The following is a 25,018-nucleotide window of genomic DNA, read 5'->3' as shown; positions in this document are numbered from 1 at the left end:
AAGGTGTAGAGGTAGTAGTGGTGGAGATTTGAGGTGGTGGCAATGGCATTGGCATTCGTTGTGGAGGTGGAAACGATGACAACAGTGGTGTAAGGATAGTGGTTGTAGTCGTGGGTGGTGAGACAATGACGACAGTGGCGGTGGCGAGGGTAGTGGTGATGACAACGACAATGTTAGGAGTACCATGGTGAAGAGATGTGGTGGTTGGGGTGCAGAGGTAACAACGGTGGTAAAGCAACAACATGGAGGGGGTGGCAGTTGTGATTGTGGTGGCAGTTTTTGTAACGTCCCGCCCCGAAATATTTATTTTCGGGAAATAATTCCAATGATAGGCCTAATTCAAACTCTTGTTTATTTTACTACCATTAAACCTTATTCTTTATTTCAATTTCCTAATTACTCACAAAATCTACAACCAAAATTTACTTACCAAAAACATAAGATTTTAATTTTCAATTAAATCACCATAATTTCTTTCTTCCCTCAAATCTCCAACAAAAATTTAATCTCAATTATTTAAGGCTGCATCTAACCCCTATTAGACTGCCTATGTACCCTTGAGTGGGATCAAGCATTTCGTAGTTCACCATATAATAATGGAAATATCCAATATTAGCTTTCACAATCGGATCACAATTCAATTCTTTCACGAAATTACAAGTCCAATCCGAGAAAATTCGTATATCAGATTCCCAGTCCGTAGTTTCCTATGGTCCTTATATATTACGTACTATCATGTATTAAAGTTTGATGTCGATCCAACGGTCAAATCGTCAATTCATATAATGATTAAATGGTAGATCTTAACGAAATTATACTCAAATAACGGAATTGCTTAGTCAAATGTCAAATATGGATTTGGGGTATCAAATTTAGCCTCGGAAGGTCAGGTGGGGTCTCGGCCCACACTCCACCACACGAGGTTGCCGGCCGCCTCTACTGGCCGAAAAATTCAACTAATTCCAAAAATTCTCAAATTTCATAGAAATGAAGATTTCAATGAGTAGAGCAAGTTTTATATCTGTGCCCAAGTCCAATTTGGCCGGGAAAAGCTCCAATTCCCTTCAAACCCCCCGGAAACCCTAGAAATGGGTGACTTCGATCTGTCACCTCCGGTGCTCCGCTGCCCCTACAATTGTTTGGGCTTTGTTTCCTGCTTCACCAGGAGTCGAACCATGGTGGTAGTCGACCGTGTTGCTTCCCCAAATGGCGAAATCGTCGCTGCCCACCTCGTACACCCACCGGTGCATTTCCCACGAAACCAAGTCCAAAATAGCTCGGGTTTTTGATAGAATTTACAAAGGGGAGGTTGAAAACACTTTTCCAAGTAATAATTTGACGAAACTAGCCAAGAATCAGACAGAAAATTGTCGAAAACCTTCACGGGAGCCGGCTAACCAGGTCAGGTCATTAAGTCTAGGGTGATCCGGTGTTTCCCTTTTCTCTCTCTTCCCTTCCCGGCTCCCTCCTCCCATTGGTCCCACCTCCCTTCCTTCATTTCTACCTTTCCTTGTTTCTATTCTTTCCTTTCCATCACAGCCATTCATCTCTCTCTTTTCTTTTCTTTTCCTTTCATTCCAGCCATACACGTGGCACATCTCTTTGCTCCAGAAAATCTACAGCCTTCTAAATGAGGGGTAAATTACAAAAATGTCCCTAACTTTATATGTTAATAACTCTTTTGTTAAAACTCCGTTTCACGAACGGTTTTCGCCTACATGCTGGTATGGTCGTCCTCTTTTCAAATATATCAAGAAATACAATGAAATATATGAGGATAACATACGTCCTCATAAAATTACGTTAAACCAACTAGGGGCCTTTTTCATCTTTTTTACATATCAATAAATTTTTACGACGTAAATTATAATAATTTCCGGAAACAAAATTTTTACAAATTCTCAATTCAATTTTCATAACCATAAATTGATTTATTTTGGATTTCCTCCACATATTCATAATTATGAATATCTAATTCATACATTAAAATTTTTAGGGTATTACCGTTCTGGTTTTGGTTTTGGTGGTACTAGTAGTGGCAGTGGTGGTGGTAGTGGTAACGGCGGGGTTGGCAGCGTCCTCGGTGGTACTAACAGTGGTGGTGTAAGGTTAGTGGTTGTAATGGTAGGTAGTGACGGTCACTTTGTTCTCGGATGGAGAAAATGTGTGTAGAAGAATAAATAATGTCATTTTTAAAAGCTAACAAGGTTATTGCATGAATTTAAAATGTTTATTAAAAGCTCAACGTCGTTTTTTATAAAAATTGTTGACTAAAGGTTTTTACTTGTAAAATAAGTAAGAAATTATATTTTTACCAAACAATTTTTTATTACTTCAAAGCAGTTTTTGAAGGAAGGAAGGACAAAAAAAAAAAAAAAAAAAAACCAATACCAAAGCGGAGCCTTAGTGTCATAAGAAATTAAACACTCTTGTGTCTTTCCTCATTTGGGTATGACGCTTTCCCATCCTCTTTCGTTCTTAGAACCTCACATAATTATTAACGAAAGAAAGGCCGGAACTGATCCATCTTTTTCCTCACTCGTCTTGGCTACATTCATGTACTTAGTACAACACCCCATTGATAAATATTTTGTAATGACATTCAAAGACAGTTAGAGTTGTGTTTTTCCTTAACACTCAAGTTCGAACGCCTCACCTTATAATTTAACTTAAATTAAACTATCGCTCAAGTAATAAAAACTCATCCATCTTGAAACCAAAGTTATTCAGACTTCAGAATACCTTCAAAATCACAAATTAGAATGACGAATTCACTTACATTATATTAATATATTATACTCATTAGTCTAAACTCATCAATCATCCAAATTATAAGATGTTCATTATATTAATATATTATCCTCATTAGTCTAAACTCATCAATCATCCAAATTACAAGATGTAGATACGTGACACTATGTTAACCAAGAATTATTGTCACACCTCAAACCTTTTCTTTTTCTTTTTATTTCTTGAAATATCATTATGCTCGTACACATCACATGTTTCTTTGTGTATGTATGACAAAACATTCTGATTCAACATACAAAGATATTTTTCAATCGTAAATACAATTCAGTACGTCAAATGTAATAATATAATTAGCCAAAAACTCAGTGTTTTGGCACACCGAAGAATTTCTCAAGCATTACTATGTATTTATTCCGACCACAGATTTGACGGCCACTAATCGAAAGACTGGTGTATAACTTTCTCTGTCGAAAATATAGAAGTCGACAACAATAATACAACTCAATGATTTAATATGCTTCGAAAATACATATGATTGATATACGTGGCAACACGGTACATGCAGCAAATCCCAGATATATCGCTCTCCCGCCAACACAAAGATATTTTTGTTTACGTTTGAACAAATATCTGAGGAAAGTGTCATTTTTTCCCCGATTTACACGGAGTCCCTGGATTGCAAAATTCAAATTTGCATAACTCAACAATTAATTGCGACAGTTTATAATTTATGCTATAAATACCTCTCCGTGGATTTTTCTCCAGTATTCGTGTCTGACTCTGCAATTTAATTCCATTGCTGGTGTTGGGGTGTTCTTGTTTCACTCGAACTTTGGAGTTGTAGTTGGTGTTTTTGGTGGGCTTTTTGCGGCGGAGGAAGAGCAAAGATGACGGTTGGGGCTGGGATTTCTGTGGAGGGTGGGAACTTGGTGGTGTTGGGGAACAAAGTGTTGTCTGAGGTTCATGACAACGTTGTGGTTACTCCGGCATGTGGGGGTGCATTGGCCAATGGTGCTTTCATTGGTGTCCAATCTGATCACACTGGTAGCCGCAGGGTCTTTCCGATTGGCAAACTTGAGTAAGTTTTTCATTTTTTCCTTCTTTTTCACCTTTTTAACTGTGATTTTCGACGTGTTAGTCGTCAAGTTAATGGCGAACTTGAGTATGATCTTGTTTTTTTTTTTACCTTTTAAATTGTGATTAGTAGTGTGGGAAAGGTCATACTTTGGATGTGTGGCTTAATTATGTGTGAATGCAATTGGGAAATTTGAGTGACTTCTTTTGTTTTCACTTTTAAATTGTGATTAGTGATGGGGAAAGGGGTCATATTTTAGATTTGTGGCTTAATTATGTGTTAATGCAATTGGAAATTTGAGTAAGTTCTTTTATTTTCACTTTTAAATTGTGATTAGTGGTGTGGGAAAGGTCATATTTTCGATTTGTGGCTTAATTTTGTGTTAATGCAATTGGGAACTTTAAGTAAGTTTCGTGATCTTTTGTTTTTAATGTTTTGACTGTGATTTGTAGAGTGGGAAAGTGTCATAATTTGGATTTTTTGGCTTCAACATATGCTTTTCGGTTAATTACTTGATTATATGTTGATGTATACAAGTCATTTAATAACAAATTCTAATTGTGATTAGTGATGTGGTAAAGGTGTCAACTTTTAGATTTGTGGCTTAATTCCGTGTTAATGTTAATGAATTGTTAAAGCTTTAGTAAGTTTTAGGATCTTGTCTTTTCTATTTTCTAATTGTGATTAGTGATGTGGTTAAGATTCATAATTTGGATTTGTGGCTTGAACCTACGTGAATGTTTGATGTAATCGATCTTTTTGTGCAGGGGATTGCGTTTTATGTGCGTTTTCCGGTTTAAATTATGGTGGATGACACAGAGGATGGGCAATAGTGGCCAAGATGTTCCCTTTGAGACTCAGTTTTTGATTGTGGAAACAAAGATTGATTCTCATTTTGGTGAAGGAAGCAATGATGGAGCGGATCAATCTGCAGCTTATACAGTTTTCTTACCGATTCTCGAAGGGGACTTCAGGGCTGTTCTTCAAGGAAATGAACGTAATGAGATTGAAATCTGCCTAGAAAGTGGTAAGGCAAAAGGAAAAGGTTTTCAAAAAATTTCATATGTATTTTTGTTCCGTTACAAGTAATTTTGGTTGGTTTTGAAATGGCAAAAAATCTGCGTTTTGTAGGAGATCCTGCTGTTGATGGGTTTGAGGGTAGTCATTTGGTTTTCGTTGGAGCCGGATCAGACCCCTTCGATGTCATCACAGATTCTGTGAAGTAAGTTGAAGAGTTAATAAATTGCATGCTTGCTAATATATTCTTTGGTTTCTGCTCGTCACTTTGTGAAAATGTTCAATTAAATTTTTTGTTGAAAATGGTAGAAAGGAATTAGATCTCCGTGCTTTTAGTTTAGGATAAACGAAGATATTGAAGTTCTGATAGAGATTCCTCGTTGAAGTCGAAAATAAAATTGAATTGGGACTGCCACTCTTTCTTGGCAACATTTATTTGTGAATGTGTATACGATCGACTTAGTTGTAACTTTAACTGTACACAGGACTGTGGAGAAACATTTGCAGACATTTTCTCCTCGTGAGAGAAAGAAGGTAACGTAATCTTTTTCGCAGTTCTTGTAAATTGAACTCGCCCTTTCTTTTCCCTCAATTCGATCATCTCTAAGTGAATATGCTTTATGTTTCAGATGCCAGACATGTTGAACTGGTTTGGCTGGTGTACATGGGATGCTTTCTACACCAACGTGACTTCAGAAGGCCTGAAGCAAGGATTGCAGAGGTACTGATATTCTCGTTATGGATGCTTTTGAATACTCGACATTAGCATTACAGAGACAGTAACAAGTGTTTTTTGCAGCCTAGAAAGTGGTGGAGCCCCTCCAAAGTTCGTTATTCTTGATGACGGATGGCAGTCAGTCGACATGGACTCTTCTGGTGTTCCATACATAGCTGATAACACAGCAAAGTGAGCACTTGGTCCAAAGTACTCTCGTTTCACGTTGTCTCACCTTACAGATTTCGTTATATTAATATTTCTGTTCTTTTCTTGCAGCTTTGCAAACAGATTAACACATATCAAAGAGAACCACAAATTTCAGAAAGATGGTAAAGAGGGTCAGAGGGTAGAGGATCCTGCTTTGGGGCTTCGCCACATTGTTACCGAAATTAAAGAAAAATACGCTTTGAAGTAAGTCTTATTGTATTTTCTGACATTTGGTTGTCACAACCATTTAGTTTATTAGGAAGTACTTATGTTTTGTTTTCGAACTTGCAGATATGCTTATGTGTGGCATGCCATAACTGGATATTGGGGAGGTGTTAGACCTGGTGTTGCTGAAATGGAACACTACGATTCAAAGTTGGCCTACCCAATTTCATCTCCAGGGGTTGAGTCTAATGAGGATTGCTTTGCCTTGAAAAATATTACCACAAATGGGCTCGGCCTTGTGAATCCCGATAAAGTTTTCAACTTTTATGATGAACTGCACTCTTATCTCGCATCAGCTGGTATAGATGGAGTCAAAGTTGATGTTCAGAACATTCTTGAGACCCTAGGGGCAGGCCATGGTGGAAGGGTAAAGCTTACGAGAAAATACCATCAAGCATTGGAAGCGTCTATCGCTAGAAACTTTCCTAACAACGAAATTATTTCTTGTATGAGTCACAATACAGATGCTTTATACAGGTAAAAATCTATTTCACATTTGTGTGCGCAATATTACTGATTTCGTAAGACCTTGAATTTTTTTTGTATGAATTCTCAACATTAATGATTTGGTGTGACCTTGAATTTGCTAGTGTGAAGCGTACAGCTGTTATAAGGGCATCAGATGATTTCTGGCCTAGAGATCCAGCGTCGCATACAATTCATATCGCATCAGTTGCTTACAACACTGTTTTCCTTGGGGAGTTTATGCAGCCGGATTGGGATATGTTTCAAGTAAGCAGCCAAACTCTGATATTAGTTTGAAGTTCAAGTACTCTCCTATTTTGTTTTAGTTTTCGATTCTTATTTTGGATTTGTTCTGGATGTTAGAGCCTGCATCCAATGGCTGAATATCATGGAGCAGCTCGCGCAGTTGGAGGATGTGCAATTTATGTTAGGTGTGGTATTTGTTTTTGTCTTTGCCAACTTCTCCTTCTGATATGAAAATAATCAAACCAGAGACAAATTTATATGAGCTGTTTATATGTGATGCAGTGACAAGCCTGGGCAGCATGACTTCGATCTTCTGAGGAAGCTCGTACTTCCTGATGGATCTATCTTGAGGGCCAAACTTCCAGGAAGACCAACAAGAGATTGCTTATTTTCTGATCCTGCCCGAGATGGGAAAAGGTTCATAAAAGGACATCAATCTTTTGTGGTTTTGTCTCTTCAAATAATATGTGTTTTCTAATCTAAATTATGTTATTACAGTCTTCTGAAGATATGGAATCTGAACGATGTTACTGGAGTTGTGGGGGTCTTCAATTGCCAGGGAGCTGGGTGGTGTAAGGTTGGAAAGACGAACCTCATCCACGACCTGGAACCAGGCACAATTACCGGGGTTATTCGGGCTAAAGATGTTATTTATCTGCCCAAGGTTGCAGATGAGAAATGGTCTGGGGATGTTGTCGTATTTTCTCATCTTGGTGGTAAGTTTAGCATTTGATTTGTTGATGTAGGCTTGACGCTTTACTAGTAGACCATACTATTTAGAGTATTTAACAAATTCATTGATTAAATTTGCAGGAGAGGTGTCTTATCTTCCCAAGGATGCATCCATGACAATAACATTAAAAACCCGGGAATATGAAGTCTTCACAGTGGTTCCCGTCAAGGAACTGTCCAACGGCGTAAAATTTGCTCCCATAGGCCTAATCAAGATGTTGAACTCTGGGGGAGCCATAAAAGAATATGATGAACCTAACACAAGCACAACAGTTGTCGTGAAAGCTCGTGGATGTGGCACATTTGGAGCCTACTCATCAGCTCGACCCAAGAGGATAACAGTTGATTCGGAGGAAACTGAGTTTGGATATGAAGACACGTCTGGTTTACTCACCACTGATTTGAGGGTGCCAGAGAAAGAACTGCACCTTTGGGACATCATCATCGAGTTTTAAGGTATAAATTACAAGTGTTGTATTAGAATGTTGTGTAGGCGTGTAGAAGGAAGCGGTGTACCTTGTCGTTGTAGTAACTAAAATTGGAAGGAAAATGCAGACTGCTGTTATTGTCTGCATCGTGGCTTGCAGTTTGTATTCGTGAAATTGGGAGAGAAATGAAAGCTTCTATTTAACTAGTCAAATGTGTGACCGTTAGTATTATTTCGATAGTTTGAATCTTGACATGGAATGTTTGCTTGCTTGGATGTTTGCCCAATGTTTGTGATGTGGAAAGTCTGCTAGGCGGAGCTGAGTAGCAGCGTTGCTTCTTGTGAAGGACAATCACATAGGGCACTTTTCAATCTGAGTGGAATGACACCGTCTTTTTGATGCGTGGATGCCTTACGATCTTTGCTCGAAGTTCCTTCCTCTCTCCACACGTTTTATTATACTTCGATGCTTCAGACTTAGGATCGGATCGTTAGTGAATATGGAACGTTGAGTTGGGGAAGTTTTGGGTTTCGGTTAAGGATGTTCCTTTGGAACGAGCAGTCGTTCGTTGCGTGAAAATAATGAACACCTACATTCTTATGAAGTAGTACGAATGGAATTCTAATGACGATGCTGTACCGAACAAATAAACTTCATTTTCCATGACAATTTCATCATAAGTGTTCAGTGTAAATGGAGGACCTCATGCTCCGAAAATGGTTGGCTATTGGCTTCTCGATCGGTTCTGCAGAATGGGTGTTTAGTACGGTGATACTTGGCATTGCTACATGCCTAACACGATCTGGCCTTCCTATGACTGACTGAAAATTCACCGGCAGGCTCCCTCCTCTCTCGGATGAGAACCGTCCTCGATCCGAAGCAAGAATTTTAGTTGCCATGCCCGAAGCACGAGCTGAATCGACAATGTGGGTTCTTGGGGCAGCAAAAGTAAAGAGTCTTCATCCTTCATATGGTAACTTACTAGTTGGACCTATACTACTGTCTTGTCTCGGCAGAGATTCTGTATGTAATTCTTGTCTGGCTCTATGTCTGCTGTCCCATATTGTGTGTCTCCTTTGTTTCTCTCTAATCCATAAATCCTCCTATGTCTCATACATGAGTGGATCGATCGATGTATTCTCAAAGAAGGTTTTGGATTAGGGTTTGCTTCATGTAAAAAACATCATCCGGATTTGATCTCTGCGTCCGCCATCCTCGGAAAGTATAAGGCAAGTTTTAATCTCCGACTCCATTAGTGCATTAGGAAAGAGCTCTAGGTCTGAAGTTTCCTTTCGTGTCTCCTTTGCGTCTTCTTGCTAATATTTCGACATGTGTCATCTAACTTAATTCAGAGATAACTCAGTTTACTTTTTTATTTAACATCTAAAAGTTAATAAAAGATCAGATTGGCTCTTTGAAAGGATGTATTGATCAATTGTACAAGAGTGTCGAGCATCTTGATTTTCAGTAAAATACTCGAAAGGAAGTTGTAGAGCCACAAAGAAGAAAGCATATTTTGGATTTGCTCATCTTGTTAACCCAAACAACCTTTCTGATTATTACGGATTTTTTTTATTAACTTTAAAATGTTAAATAAAAAAATTAACAGAGTTTTCTCTAAGGTAAGTTAAAGAACAGATGTCAAAATATTAGTAAAGAGACACAAAGAAGACACAGAAGAGGACAACACACCTAGAGCACAAAGAAGACACAAAAGGGGACAACAGACCTAGAGCTTGTACGTCTCATGAGGAGGATTCATGGATTAGAGATAACAAAAAGCTCTTAGCTCTTCATGTAGAAGTTAATGGGAGAGATTTTTCCGTTCCGTGGATCAGAGAACACGACTCGGTACAAGTGTTGAGCAGAAGTTTGTTTTTCAAATGTCTATTTATTTGTATAATGACACTTAATATACCATCGTGTTTTCGTTATACTAAATCTCAATTAATGACAAGGAGACTACAAAGTTCAAACATTTTCTTTTCGAAGAATTAAATGTCAAACATGATAACTTGAAGTACGCTAGGTTTCAAATTTTCTTCCTTCTCCGACTTAAAATATTAATATCGCTTGTAATAACAAATATCGTTTTTTCGTCTTCATCCTGTTTGATCTAATTATACATTCAGCCTTCAACTACCATCTCATTATTTCCATTTTCTTTCTCTTACTATTTCTATTTTTTTGGGTAAAAGAGAAAGGCTTCTAGAAGGGTGGTATGGCCTAATACCAACTATTTAATGCCACAGTGGATTTTAGGAGTGTAGAGGCCGTAGAGAGTACAGTTTTAGGGAAAACGATTCTCGTCGGTTTTTTTTCTGGGAATTTCGGAGATTATGTGATCGTGATCGTTCATCGTATATCGTGCAATCAGAAATTATTTTAAATTTTAAATTAAATATAAATAGTACCTAACGAAAACTAACCGCATAATATACAATAAACGATCATGATCACGAAATCTCCAAGATCCCCAAAACCTTTTCCCAGTTTTAAGGCCCAATTTTAGCGAGCAAGACAAGGGTTTCTAGAAGCCTTCCTTGCGTGGCAAATCATCTCAACTACATCTATAGTGGTTAAAAAGAGGACTCGTTTCACTTGTCTATTCGGTAGGGCCACGCTTCCTATACTTGCTTTATATAATTCACATCCTCATGGAATCTCACAACTTTCAGAACTCGCAGATCAACAAATTCAGACTACACGATTAAACTTGAACGGTTTGAATTTCTTACATTGTATGAAGCAGGCGAATAAAATGGGTTAATAAGAACTTAGTTGAGAACTGGTTACTTGAGTTTGACAAGTACAAGCTGTCTTTCGATCTGAGCAAGAACTTTAGTTGCCATACCCGAACACCAATTGAATTGACAATGTGGGTTCTTGGGGCAGCAAAAGTAAAGAGACTTCGCCCTTCATATGGTAACTTACTTGTTAGACAGATGGTAACTTACTTGTTAGACTTATAGGAGTCTCGGGAGAAATTCTGTATGTCATTTTTGTTTAATTTGTAGCCTTTCCTAATGCACTAATGGAGTCGGAGATTATAACATGCTTAATACTTTCCGAAGTTGGCGGATACAGAGATCGACCCCGGAGGATGTTTTTAGACATGAAGCACGCACTAATTAATCCAGAACTTCTTTCAGAATACTTCGATTGATCTTCTCATGTATGACCCTTAAGGAGGATCCAAGGATTAGAGAGAAACAAAAAGCTCTTAGCTCTCTATGTAGTAGTCAATGGGAGAGATTTTTTCAGTGTACTAGGGTAGTTAATGGGAGAATTTTTTCAGTGTACCAAGGAACACGTCCCTCTATACCAAGTGTTGGGGGGGAAGTTTTCTGCTTTTCAAATGTCCATCCACTTGTATAATGACACTTGATGTATCGAGTCGTGTTCCCGGCACACCAACAAATCTTTCAGTTAATGGTAAGGAAACATTTGTTTTGGAAGCATTAAAATAGCAAACATGATGACTTGAAATGCTTTTAATTATCAAAGCAAAACAAGAAAATGAGTTTTCTAATGGTTTATGGATTTTAAGTTGCTTTTGCTTTATTAAGTTGTGAATTACTTTAAGTATTTGAATCTAAACTAATTTAATATTTTGACTAATATACATTTGGTCCTTACATATTCTCAAAATGAGGACCTTTGAAGAACAAGACTCTTATATATATAAGACTAACATCCTTTACCACATTAGAAGATGATAATGATCAAACTTTTCTGATATTGTAACGAAAATAAGACTCTTCATTGTGCTGCATGCCTGCAATTGATAGATTCTCTTGGTAGACAGAGTTTTTTTTCCCCTAATTTTTAACTTATTATCTTTGAATTTCAAATTCTCTCTCCCCGTCTAATTTAAAATAGTAATATCGTTTGTAGCATGATCTGATCATACATTCAGAATAAGGAAAAGCCTTCCATTACCACCTAATTATTCTCTCTCTCCCTCCCCATTTTTGGGAAAAAAGAAAGGCTTCTAGAAGGGTGGCATAACCTAGTGCCAACTATTTAATGCCTGCGTGGGTTAGGAGTGTAGAGGCCGTAGGGAGTACAATTTTTCAGTCAGCAAGACTAGGGTTTCTAGAAGCCCTTCTTACGTGGCAAACCAACTCAACTCCATCTATGGTGGTTAGAAAGAGCACCCTTTCACTTGTCTATTCGGGAGGGCCACGCTTCCTATACTTGCTTAATATAAATTCAGATCTTCGCCTCTTACATTCAAGAACTTACAGATTAAAAAATTCAAAGTATATAATTTAAATTGAACATCTGCATTTTTTAGTCTTTATGAAGCGGTCAATGAAATTAATTAATGGAGATTGCATAACTAATTTAAACAGTTCAAATTTCTTGAGAACTCTTGAGTTTGAAGAGAAGGATTAAAAGGGAAGAGAATTCTACTCAAAATTGTTATAGTATAGGAGCACACTATCAAACAGAGAGTATGCAGCAAACTATATGTCTTTTTGTGACTTGACTTGGGTGATATCACTTGAAATATCTTCCTTAAAAAAAAGGCACGTCCTACAACACCAACACTATGGAAAAAGTTTTTAAGTAAAGTTTGCTAGCATAGTTAGTTACCTGCCCATCTTCATCACCATGTAGTTACCTGCCCATCTTCATCACCATGCCTCTACAAAATATCTACAAGTGTTCTATGAAAAATAAATACTAGAAACTTACTTCCTTCTTTTTATCGAAACTGTAATTCTGGAAGAAGAATTATGTGATGGATCAGTTGGCAAATTAAAATTTTAATATGAATGTTGGCGTTCATGTGTTTGATCAGCCTCCTGCCTGTATTGAATTGACTCTTATAGACGAAATTTTTGGAGTCTTTCGAACTCGTTTTGTTTCATTGCTATTTTGAGTTAGTTTTAATTTGGGTTGTATTCCTCATTGTTTACCAAAAAAAAAAAAAAAAATTAACCTGGGCAAGTTACAATTTTATGTACCATTCGCATATGATAGATTTTTTTTTTTTTTTACACGCAATTAACCAATTATAATTAAGTATCACACTAGACATTTATAATAAGTTGAATATCAGGTCAATCACACAAATTTAGTGATACATTCACTAAACCCTAGTTATTAGACCAACTCCAATGGTTAGGTTGAAACTCAAAATTTAAGTTTTAAACTCACCCACATCTTCTCCAATCATTGGGCTAAAAAAATTTGGGTTAAAATTATTTTCTGTCCAAATTTAATCCAGACAATGAGTCAAAGTTAGAGGCTAGGACCCAGTTGCTAACTCTGTCGGTCACTTATGGAAAAACGAACAAATATTTTATTTACCGGACAATCCACATGGTTAGACCGTTGGTTCAACCAACGGTTCAGATTCCTTTTTTTTTTTCAAATCAAATATACAAAAATATTAAATCCAACTATTAAGATTGAATATGAACAAATCAAACAGTAAAAATATATATAATAACTCAATTTAATCCGACAACTAAAACAATTTAAAAATATATATATATTTAAATCAAAATTCACCGAATTGCTCATAGCATGTGAGACTAAAGAATAGTTAAATTAAAAATTAATTTACCATTAGCCAAAGCCGTGTATTTTGGGAAAACCTTGGTGCTTCTAGAAGCAATAAATATAAACTGTAAGCCGCTGGAACACGTGTCACGTCAGCGCCCCCTGAAAACCCACGGCGCACACACAGATTTTGCTGCGTCTTTGCATTTTGACTCCTATTTATACCTCCTTTTCAAAAGTTCCATTCACACCATCCTCCTCCTCCTCCTCCTACTCCCCCTCCCAAACTCTTCCAATTCCCAAATTGCCCTTCGCAGACCGCCAAAATCCCCAATGTCTACAACCCTCTTCCCCCCGGCCGCAAACCCCCTTCCCAAAATGCCACCGCCCCAGCGGCGGAGTTTCCAGATCAAGGCATCCTCCGCCCAGGCCTTCACAGAGGCCAAGCCGCGACTCGGTGCCACGGCGGCGAGTCTCTACGACGTCCTCCGAGTCACGGCCAACGCTTCGCAATCGGAGATCAAGTCGGCGTACCGGGGCTTGGCCAAGGAATACCACCCGGACGCGTCGGGGTCGGAGTCCGACGGCCGGGATTTCATCCAGATTCACAACGCCTACGCCACGCTGTCAGATCCGGCGGCCCGGGCGGTGTACGACATGTCGTTGGGCGCTGCTCACATTGATTTTAATCGGCAGAGAAGGTCGGTCGGGTTTCGAGCCGACGGGTTTTACTCGACCCGGAGGTGGGAAACGGACCAGTGCTGGTAGAAAACGTAAAGCGAATAGAATCCCGGGGTCCACCAGACTCGCCGCTGACTCAGCAGACACCGACTTTTGCTTGTGTTTATTTTTTTTTCCTTTTCTTGAAAAAGAAAAGAAATTTAAGAGTGACGTGTAAAAAGAAAAAAATTAGAAGGTAGGGAAATTTTTTGTAAATGCTTTTATGATGACGGGGTACGAAGTGAATGAATTTGAACGGAAACTACATCTATTTATTTATTTATATTAATTTTAATTTTTTTTAAATAATTTTTTGTTGTCGGATCTAATGAATTAAAGGTGATCAATGATTGCAAGTGATCCATGGGGAAGAATGTTATCTTTGCATCACGGTGTAAGTTCGAATCTCGTCAACTTTTTAATCTAACATTTAATCTAACAAGTTAAGATGATTAGTAACAAAATTAAAATTCAAGAATTTGTGAGTAGCGCCACCCAAGATAAATTGACCCTTTTATTTGGGTTCTAATAAAATGATTAAAAATAAGCTTAAATGTCTAAAGGGTTCATGTGTTTATATTATCAATTTAGTCTCATTTTTTAAATTTGATCAACATAGTTCTTCTGTTATAAATCGTTGGCCATTCTAGTCAATTCCGTTAATTTACTGTTAAATATTTCATTTTAATTTATTAAAAACTCTATTTAGTTAAGAAATATGAAAAGCTCAATATAAAATTAAAAAAAATATAGATATAAATAAAATAAAATAAAATAAAAAGTTCAGATTAAGAACTCAAGGCAACATCTCCAGTCACGAATGTGCAGTGGGGAAGAGAGATCTACAAAGGGGGAGAAGGGGTGCAGATCGATGCTACGAAGGTAATGGATGCAAGGATGGCTCGGATTAGGGTCGTATGCGTCAACGCTGGCGCAGTGGAGCGGAAGGTGGAGAGCAATGCAGCGTCGATTTATCGCGGAAAAATGACGCAGTATTCAATCGCAGGTGGGGGAAAGTGGGGTGATTTTTTCGGAGAGAGATAGGATGAGTGGTTATGGGACGATTCATGGTGGTTGAAGTGTTGGTTTTGGATGGATTTGGTAATGGCGGTGGCTAGGATTAGGGGAAATGTAGGAGGTGGGAGGTTTCAATTTTGTTGTTCCTTTTATCAATTTAAAACATGTTTTTAAAATTTTAACGGTAATTGGATTGAAAAGGAGCATATCGACTGAGTCAAACAAAGAAACCAAATTGGCAAAATTGAAAACACGACGACTAAATTGATCAGTATGGTAAAACACAGAAACCATTTTAACATTTAAGCCTACGACATGTTAGTTGTATTGGTACAACAATATCAACTCACTTCCTTAAACATGTACCATAAATTGACTCTCATCGCAATTTGTTGGGGACCTTGTCTACAAATTATTGACCATAACCTTGAAAGACACATCTAAAATTTAAGGAAAAATAGAAACACAGATGCATTCACAGGTGTGAAGAAAACACAAAATTGCAAGTTTACATAGAGCTATGACAAGCAAAAGAAAGGCGAAAAACAGACGATAAATACAGTATCCCGAAGAAAGAAACCCGAAATGCCTAAGCCCTATGTATCCAATTCGACGAAAACTGACTCTACACGGTTCGGCGACGCTTTTCATAAGAGATCACAGCAGATTTTTGTACAAAATGTCCATATAATAATTGTTTCTTGCACAAGGGTAGATTTGTCGAGAGATGGATAATCACTTACAGGCCATCATCATGGAATTGATGACATGCATGAGAAGTCGGATACTAGTGTGTTCGGCACTAGAGACCGTAGGCAAGGCATGTTGATGGTGCAGTATATTGTAAACTTGCTCAAATACAGGCCGTACGTGCATCGCAATCATTTGGTTAGTCGGGTTTATGGCACCCGCCACATCCGTCATCCACGCAACTTTTCTGGGTGTATCATTGCTGATATCACAGGCCAGTTGTTGCAAAAGAGAGAGAAGCACACCTTGGCTCAGGGGAACAGGATTCGACAGCAATATCCCACGCAGATCAACCTGGAAAAAGAGCCGTAAGAATGTTTCAGGCTCATAATCCTTTGCAAGCTCAGAATCTCTGATAACCACCATGTGTATCATCTAAAGCATACCTGATGGCATAACCACGATACGATGGTCACATCACTTCTTTGCAGAGCTGCTGTGAAAGCCTCCTCGTACTTGCGTTCAGATATCAGCCTCGATAGCTCATTCTTTGGATCCAAAGGCACCTCAACCTATCATGCAAAAATAAATTGCTTTTCATGATAAAAATAGTCGACCAACCAACCCTCAATGATAAAATTGAACATTTTGGAGTTACATATCCACAGATTCCACAAATTTAAGATAGAGAACAAACCTTCTCGTGGAGACCACCCAAAGGTCCATTAGTGAGTTGTGTGACCATAGGATTTACTGCACTTGAGTTTCCCCGTGCAGCTGCAAGAGCTATGAGCTTACGTTGACCATCAGCCACTTCTCCGCTTAAGGTTTGAGTAACCGATGATGCAGAATTAATAGCTTCCTGCAAATATCAACAAAATATAAAATCAACCGTAGGAACAGATGAACATACAATACGAAATTAAGCCATGCAGTGGGTATCAAAAGACATAGCAAAAGCAAAGGAATCAAAAAAAAAAAAAAAAAAAAAAAAACCCTTCATTTCCAAAAGATATCATGAGTAAAACCTTGACTGACCGAAAGAAAACAATTGTATCTTACAATATAGAATCATCTTTTCAGTCAACACAAACTATCATATCCTTATCTCTAATGATATTTACCGTGTACAACAAATGCTACTTTCATGCAAGGAGAACCGTATAAAACACCACACACAAAAAACCTGATATATCAGCTTACATTCAGTTAAACATAAAACATCAAACAAGATCATTGTGCAAAATTCATATTTGGCCCACTGTATTTGACAACGAGCACATGATCTCTCACTTGTTTTCTGAATATAGTCTGAGACCCCAAGGATTATAACCGTTCAAATATAAGAGAAGGGAAGTTTGCCAACAAAAAATTATCAGGAAGAAAATGGTTGGACTTGGTAAAAGCATACGTACCCTTAGAGCCAGTGCCAATGGCGAATGTGCAGAGTCAAAGTGCTGCTGGGCCGCAGTTGTGTGTTCAACCATTCCTTTCTGGAACGTAGCATCTACTTGCTCAAACATGACCTTACATGACTTCTCAAAGGCAGGTACTACCAAAGCTTCCATACTAGACTTGAGAGCATCCTGTGTGCAAAGGTCATAGTATCAGTAAATAAATTGTCAAAACCAAGGTAACATGTTACATATTCAGATTACAAATTCAAGAAAGTTAAGCTACCATCGGCAAATACACACCTGAAGAGCTTGTTTGCCAGAAGTTTGAAACTGTGACTGAATTTGCCTGGAAACAGTAGCTTCAAGTTTTGAGTTAACAGATTTATCCAACTGATTAACAGCCTTGTCACCCACTCCTCTCTGCAACACATGCATCAAATTAGATAACTAGAAGGCAACTTTATTATGAAAGATACCAGATCATATAGAATTCTAGGCCAGCTTTATTGAAGAAGGGGTCAAATCATCCAAAGTTCTAACCTGGAAGGAATCAGAAATAGCCAAAGGTATGGCCTTCTCAATCGCTGGAGTTATAGCACGAACAACAGCTGGTACAATCACAGATAATTCCTTCTTCACCACCTTCTCCAACATGACTGGGAAGTCCTTGTTTATGAAGTTATTGATCAAACTGGTTATTTGCTGATTACGGTCTCGCAATAACTTCTCGTTCTTTGCATTCTCTTCTTGAAAACGAGCCCATAGAGCGTCATTATTGGCCTTTACAGTCTTCTCCATACTTCGCCCAAGAGCAGCTTCCAATCTCCTCCCTTCCTTTGTAACAGGGCCTGCAACCATCATTGTCATCTGCTTTTGCAGTTCTTTCTGCATGGTCAGTAGCTGCACGAACAGAAAAGTACACAAAGTAAAGATAAGGATGATTGAAATAAATACAGGTCCAGTCCACTTTTCTACAACACAACCCACACTACATCATATACATACAACTTTTTCACTTTTCCAAAAATATAAACATGTTCCAATTTGACAAAGAAAAAGATTAACAGAGGCACTGAAGTGGCAGTAGCACTATTTTGTCAAGATAAAGGATGAGTAGTCTTCAAACTAGAAAAGAAAGTCTTCAGTTGTCATGTGGAGAATAATTCATATGCCAAATATTACCGTACGGGGATTGGCAATTACCTGATTAACCGTATCCTGCATGGCCATAATTTGAGGGTGTGCAGCTTCTAAAGAGGGTAGGCTTGAACTCACACCATGTTCGTTGGTGGAATCTATTGAATTGAGCACAGTTGCTGATGGGAACGATGAACCTGATGCTTGTGAATTTTTCCACTTCTGTTTTTTCACTTTTGTATTTGATGTCTGCGATTGCAAAACTGTTGGGGGGGTAGATGACACAGAAACATCTTTTGCAGAGTCCTGGTCTTCGTCTCCAGCATGAGACTGGCCTGGTGGTTCTGTCACGCTGGCATCATCAACTTGCCGAGCTTCATCTGTAACATAATTTTCTGCTGGTAGCGCACAGCATTCTCGGGCCATTTCAATTCCAAGATCTGATGCCTGGGAGCAAAAGTATTTTTCTTTATTTTCTGAGATAGCTTTTTGTGGTTCTCCTTGCGAGCCAAATTCATCAATTTGAGTAGATCTCGTTTCACCCACTACTTTCATCTCCACCTCAGAATTACCTACATCATTGTTAGCAAGAACATCTTGCATATTTCCCTCCCCCTCACTCTTGCTTTCAATAGTAGCAGCTTCAGAAGATGAAGCAGCCATTAAAATCTCAGAGGGAGTTATTAGATGGGTTGGATGTTTGAACATGATAGGGGGATTGAGCACACTAGATAAATCATCTTGTCCAACTTTAGGTTCATCATTCCTCGAGTCTTCATCCACTGCAGGCACATCTGACATGTTTAAATGAGCAGCGTCCATTTGCCTGTCAACTGAGTAATCATTGACTTGTTGGTCTCCACCATGGTCATTAAGTGTGCGACCTGCCTCAGAGCTATCTGCTGGACTTCTTATACCAGAAAATTTCCCAGACAACTTAGGACTCAAAGTAATAGGTGGTGATGCAACAAAAACAGCATCAGAGTCACTCGTTGCCGATGCCAATGAAACAAGTCTGGATTCTGTATTTGAAGTGGTAATATCTTTTGAAGTGATTGCCTCAACAGAACTAGCGCTTACAGGGTACCTCATGGCAGCTGCACCCTCAGAACTACTTTCTTGTACGGCTGGTTTAGGTGATGAATTCGCTAGCAGTGCCTCTGTGGGTTTACTTCCAGATAGATATCCTTCAGCCCCAATTGCATCACGTGAAATATTGGAATCTGACTTTTCTAATCCCACATTATCCAGTGGTGGAGGCAAGCACTTTGATAATTCCAAAGCATACTGCTGAATGGCCAGTGTCTGGACACAATAAACCTGAACAATCTGTTCACCATGAGAAGATATACTGGTCCCTGTAAAACTCAAAATAGGCATGGTAACAGTAAATTCTGCAATGTAATCCATGCGGGTTGATGCTGGATCAGAACCAAATTCTAAGTGTACAGCATATATAGCATTCTTCTTAGCATTTGCAAGTAAGAGAAGGCCAGCTTGTGACAATGCTATGACTTGATTAAAGAATGCCTCCTCGACTCGGGGTTCAGAAGAACTCTTCAACTCTAATGTCTGGGTACATTTCCATGATTCAGCATCACTGGGAAGCAGCCAGCCTTCTTCACTCGCTGAGGACCAGATCTTCACTTCCCGATTAAGTGGCCCCTATAAAACAGATTTATATAATTACAAACTAGAACATTCTTACACGCAGAAACACAACTAGAACCCTTATAATACAAGCAAAGAATAAAAAATACTTACCACTGTGATAAGTATAATATGATCTGGCCTGTGGGGAGCCGTCACAAATGTAGCTGAATAAACAGGTTGGCCGTCATAGGGTCTCAATACTAAAAGAGGTTGAGCCTTGCGATCTTCCCAGATCTTTATCTGTTGCATGACATACATTTCGTGTGGAATAAGCACAAACTATTACAAAACATCAACAGGAATGTTTAAGGAAAGTGTTCGCGTGCATGTCAGTAGATGCTTGTGAATTATATGTTACAGCCCATGACTATTTCTCTACCCATTCAATACAAACATTGATGTAGAAATCAAGACACTTCTCAGAGTCACTTTGGAACCAGGAATTCCTTCAGAGCCATTTGCATTATGGGTCAGAAAACCGGACACACTTTTTGACCAGCCATATTGTATTAAGAGAAACATTTTGTTGACAAATTTTCAGTCAAAATGTATGAGCCAAAAGGTGGTGAGCTCAAGAATTTGACCAGAAATAGTTGAAAATAGAAAAGGGCAGTGAAAAATTCACCTCAACCTAGACCAAAACCCATATAACTCAAAGCAAACAGTAGAATGCATGCAAGCGAAGCTAATCATATGCAAGATTTTACCTTAAATCTAGACCAAACTCCATACAGGTCATAAGCCAATAGTAAAAAAATATGCAACGCAAACACTAAGCAAAACCCACATAACTCATAAAGCAAACTGTGAAATATGCAAGGGAAGCAAAAATGTATGCAAGATTTTACCTCAAACCTAGACCAAACTCCATAGAGCAAATAAATTAAACAGTATAAAATATGCAATGAAAGTCAACGTGTCTAAAATTTGACCTCAAACAGTAAACAAATCCATATGACTCAAAAATCAAATAACCAAGTTGAATTTTTTTCCATGACACAAAGGAGCAGGCAACAGGGATTCCTTAAATTTGTTTCAACCGTTCAAAAATGCTGTATAAAGTTTCACTAATTTCACTACAAGAAAATATGTAAGGTGAAACAAAGCCTTCAAATATAGTAAAGGTACATACTGTTCCATCCATAGAAGCAGAAACCAGACGGGTGGTCATCCATTGGCACATTGACAAATCGGTCACTTCTCCATCATGTTTACCGACAAACTGGACTCCATCAATCAGCTTTTCAACGGGACATTTGAGAGGCTCATCAGCAGAAGGGGCTTCACCCCTCACAACTTTAGTAGTATCAATTCTTAGTACACGCTTTCCAAACCCAACTACCAAAACCTCCTGTAAGATCATTTTTCATAATACTCATAAGTAAAAGAGAGATCATCCAGCCAATTCAAACTTCAAAGCCAAAAAGAAGAACAAAAAATGTACAGAAAATGACTGTAGGCACTGAATGGAAGGAGCCATTAACTGTTCGATAAAAATAGGAGTTAGGGATGAATTACTTGTTTATGACAGTGCCAACAAACTCGTGGATGAACAGCTTCTCCCTCTCCAACTACCTGAATAGCAATGACAACCTTTCCAGTGATTTGTGGCGTACCTTCTTCATCTGGACCTTCAGAAATCTTCCATACAAAGAGTCGTCCTTCTACACTTACACTGCACAAATTTATGTCAAATAACAGAAAGCCAAACTAGATGAGCAAAAAAAAAATATATACATATTAGAATAGCAGAAAACATCTACCTAGCCAAAAGGTGAACATCCTCAGCAAAGAAAGCCATGTCGGTGACCCTCTGGCAGAACAAGACATCACTTAGATCAGTAAGATAATAAAAACTTGCAAGCTTACATTGCTTTACAAAAACCGCATCTAATGAGGGATAGACACAGAATATAAGATTAGCACTCAATAAATCAAGCTATTTTATTTATATCAATTGTCAAGCAGTGATATTTCCTGCAATTCAGTACTTCAAGCACTGCTCTCTCTCTTTCCGTTTAACTCCCATTGCCAATTTCTTGGTACATAAGTTATAGTACATGAAGTCATACTAACTTTTTCAGCCATCCGAAAGTAAAGAATCTAAATTTGAATTCATGAACTATGCAAGGGCATCAACACCCCGGATAGCGACAAAGACTGCAATGTCATTTAACAAAATAAAAGAGCACATAACCAATCCAAAAAAAACTATGATGTGAATACAAATTAGAATACAAGATTTGACTTAAACCTGCGTATGAGCTCGAAACAAAGATCTCAATGCAGTGTGTATATTCAACACCCGAATGTTCCCCTGCTTCAATCCATAACATATATACGACTTATTAACCGCAATTTGGCGGCCAAGCACAAGCTGAGGATCTGAACCATACTTGGTTATGGGCGTAACTTCGAGCTGTGGCTGAACCTCACCCTGCAACCTAACATCCACATCGTAAACCACGTTATCACCAATCAAATGCCTGCCTTTCGGCAGCTTATTGCTGGGCATTCGAGTCGGGCCAGTGGATGGAATCCCCATAGGGAGAGCGGGCACCATTGAGACACCTGTTGGAGTCGACAACTCAGGCTCTAGACTTCCCGAAGGAGCACCAAGAAGCGCCATGATTCGAGCACCAGAATTCGGGCTTGAATTGGAATTGCTACCGCCGGTGCTGTTGGGGTTGGAAGCGGGAGTGCCAATGTTGTAATTAGAAGGGGGTTGGAGGGGCGGGGTGGGAAACGAGAGAGACCTCTGGTGGAGCAAGTGGTGGTCTTGCGGAGAGTAAGGCATTTGGGGGTGGGGCTGCTGCGGGTGGGGGTGGTATTGAAACTGATGGTGGTGAAACGGTGCCGTTTGGGGCGGGTACGAGTAGGGCCCCGTGGGCGGAGGGAAAGAAGCGGGCGGGATTGGGAACGAGGAGGAACTCAAATTAGGGTTAGGGTTTTGGTTTGAATGGGCGGGGGTTGAGGTTTGGGGGCTGAGAGGAGATGGGCTTGTGGGTTTAAAGAACTTCTGCATGTCGAAGGGCGGCGGTTGCTGCTGAGGCGGCGGATTTTGATTCCCGGTGGCAGCCATGGGAGGAGGAGCAGCAGATCTATAAATATGTGTGTGTGGGTTTTGTAAGTGAATGAAAAAGATGGGATTTTGATTCCCTGACGGAATGGATTTTAGAGAGAGAGAAACGGGCGATCGGGAATCTGGGATTTGCAGAGAGAGTGGGATCTGAAGGGAGTGATGAGCAGAGAGGAGAGAGAGGGAGCGAAAAATAATTAAAAGTTGTGGGAATGAGGGAGGACTTTGGAGTGAAGAAGTGGGGACTTGGAAGAGACCACAACAAGAGAGAAGGAGGTGATTATTATTCTATATTTTATGAAACGACGAAGTTTTTGTCATTTCATATTTTTAACATAATATTTTATAATTTTGATATAAAAAAATTAACGTTAAACTGTGAATTATCAGCAGTGTTTAAAGTATGTAACCGTGAAAATATCAATATGCAACTTTGTAGAAATATCATGGATATATCGATATCGATTGCTTCCAATATAAATAATGGAAATGTGCCAAAAACAAATAGACATTTAAAATTAAACCTTAAGGAATGTCATAGAGCAGTTTATTAATATTTAACCGATATATCAAGAGAGAAAAAAAAAAAAGGAGATTTATCAATTTTAATCGAAATTTAAAAGTTTTTTCAATATCTTGTAAAGCTTAGACTTCACCGCATTTTCCTATATTTCTCTGATTTTTTCGATATTTTCACGTATGAAAGAAATCCAAATATTGACATAAAGAGTTTTATAGAGTGTCTCCTTAGCAGTTAGCATTTATCTTACTTATTATATTTGTTCTTTATTATTTTTATATGGTTAATTATGATATCTATATGAAGTGGGTCAGATATCACATTTAGGAGCTTCAACCTTCGGGAATATACATGTATAATGATAATGTATCAATATTTGAGGCATTTTTTTCTTATTTTTTACATATCATAGAAAGTAAGAAATTCAGAAATATAGTTTGCTAAAAAGAATTTGTAGTAAAAGCAGTTTAAAGTATTTAATTCTAAACCGGATTTTGTACGTTGTATTCTTTCTTCACCAATACCGTTTGTATGAATAAAGAAAAATATTTTCCACTCCAAGTGAACTTTTAGCATGGGGAAAAGGAAAAGTATATAATAATTTAGTCCCTCCTTTACAACTTTTATGAACAAAAGGGTCTCAATGTCTCATGAGTGGCGTTTGAATGGCTTCCTTCTCACCAGACTGGTCAATTTTTTAAGGTATTGTTGGGCCAAATAGTGAAAAGGTTTTAGTTCAACCAAAAGTTAAAAATGGGAAAGAGATCCCCTTCGGATTTCTCTTATAAAACTCTAGAAATCCGAAGATCTATACTTTTGAAATTTGATATAACGGTTATAATTATTATAATTTTTAGAAGATTTCCTGTTTGTAGCTGTTTGATCAAATTTCAAATGCCCGGATCTTTAGATCCCTAGGATTTGATGGGAGAGATTCGGAGAGGATATCTTCCCTTCAAAATGAATGCTAACAGGACTTTCTCAAAAATAATATTTTTTATAAATTCTCTATTATCTCACAGTTTAACGTTTTCTCGTGCCAATACTATAAAACATAGTGCCAAAAACATGAGGTGACATAGAGTTTATGAAGAGTCCCACTTTTGAAAGAGTTCCATCTGCATTTCTCAATGTTAAACTATTTTTCAAAAATACATTTGCATTTGTGACTTTGATGATTGTTTTTTAATAGTGTGATTCGCATGTTCATTTTTACTTTTTACACACCGTTCTTCATTGTTGATTGTCGAATCAAATGATTTATCCTTGTTTTTGGTGTACAAATCATTGCATTTTAATTTTGAATTAAAATAATGTTTTTCTTTTAGGCTGCAAGTGCTATGAATCAAGAACTGGGCTTATAAGCTCTGTCAAAATAATTGGTCAACTGATTTTTGGGCTTTAAGCTAGAAGCTCTCCCGAGG

General features: G+C 38.2%; 3 protein-coding genes across 3 annotated transcripts; 2 read left to right on the top strand and 1 right to left on the bottom strand.

Annotated features, from left to right (window-relative positions):
- Positions 1 to 3,404: 3,404 nt before the first annotated feature.
- LOC103931487 (probable galactinol--sucrose galactosyltransferase 1) lies at positions 3,405 to 8,070 on the top strand. Its single transcript, XM_009340997.3, has 13 exons — positions 3,405 to 3,829; positions 4,594 to 4,853; positions 4,958 to 5,048; positions 5,329 to 5,377; positions 5,473 to 5,564; positions 5,643 to 5,750; positions 5,838 to 5,972; positions 6,060 to 6,470; positions 6,584 to 6,725; positions 6,822 to 6,889; positions 6,987 to 7,121; positions 7,203 to 7,420; positions 7,518 to 8,070. The coding sequence occupies exons 1-13, from the start codon at positions 3,639 to 3,641 to the stop codon at positions 7,889 to 7,891; spliced, it is 2,274 nt and encodes a 757-aa protein (XP_009339272.2). The 5' UTR covers positions 3,405 to 3,638; the 3' UTR covers positions 7,892 to 8,070.
- Positions 8,071 to 13,638: 5,568 nt separating this feature from the next.
- LOC103931488 (chaperone protein dnaJ 11, chloroplastic) lies at positions 13,639 to 14,380 on the top strand. The gene has a single exon (XM_009340999.3). The coding sequence runs from the start codon at positions 13,715 to 13,717 to the stop codon at positions 14,147 to 14,149; it is 435 nt and encodes a 144-aa protein (XP_009339274.2). The 5' UTR covers positions 13,639 to 13,714; the 3' UTR covers positions 14,150 to 14,380.
- Positions 14,381 to 15,564: 1,184 nt separating this feature from the next.
- LOC103931489 (enhancer of mRNA-decapping protein 4) lies at positions 15,565 to 23,312 on the bottom strand. The gene is made up of 12 exons (XM_009341000.3): positions 22,250 to 23,312; positions 21,759 to 21,808; positions 21,514 to 21,670; positions 21,128 to 21,346; positions 20,107 to 20,235; positions 18,409 to 20,007; positions 17,746 to 18,105; positions 17,506 to 17,625; positions 17,224 to 17,394; positions 16,506 to 16,670; positions 16,255 to 16,380; positions 15,565 to 16,162 (listed from the first exon to the last, which is right to left on the bottom strand). Exons 1-12 carry the CDS (start codon positions 23,075 to 23,077, stop codon positions 15,854 to 15,856), a joined length of 4,233 nt encoding a protein of 1,410 aa, XP_009339275.2. The 5' UTR covers positions 23,078 to 23,312; the 3' UTR covers positions 15,565 to 15,853.
- Between the last annotated feature and the right edge of the window lie 1,706 nt (positions 23,313 to 25,018).

Source organism: the organism of the source record quoted next, unplaced genomic scaffold (assembly GCF_019419815.1).
Source record: "Pyrus x bretschneideri cultivar Hongxiangsu unplaced genomic scaffold, Pyrus_bretschneideri_v1 Contig51, whole genome shotgun sequence".
Classification (NCBI taxonomy): domain Eukaryota; kingdom Viridiplantae; phylum Streptophyta; class Magnoliopsida; order Rosales; family Rosaceae; genus Pyrus; species Pyrus x bretschneideri.
The sequence above is the reverse complement of the archived record's forward strand: the minus strand, read 5'-3'. Positions and strand labels throughout refer to the sequence as shown.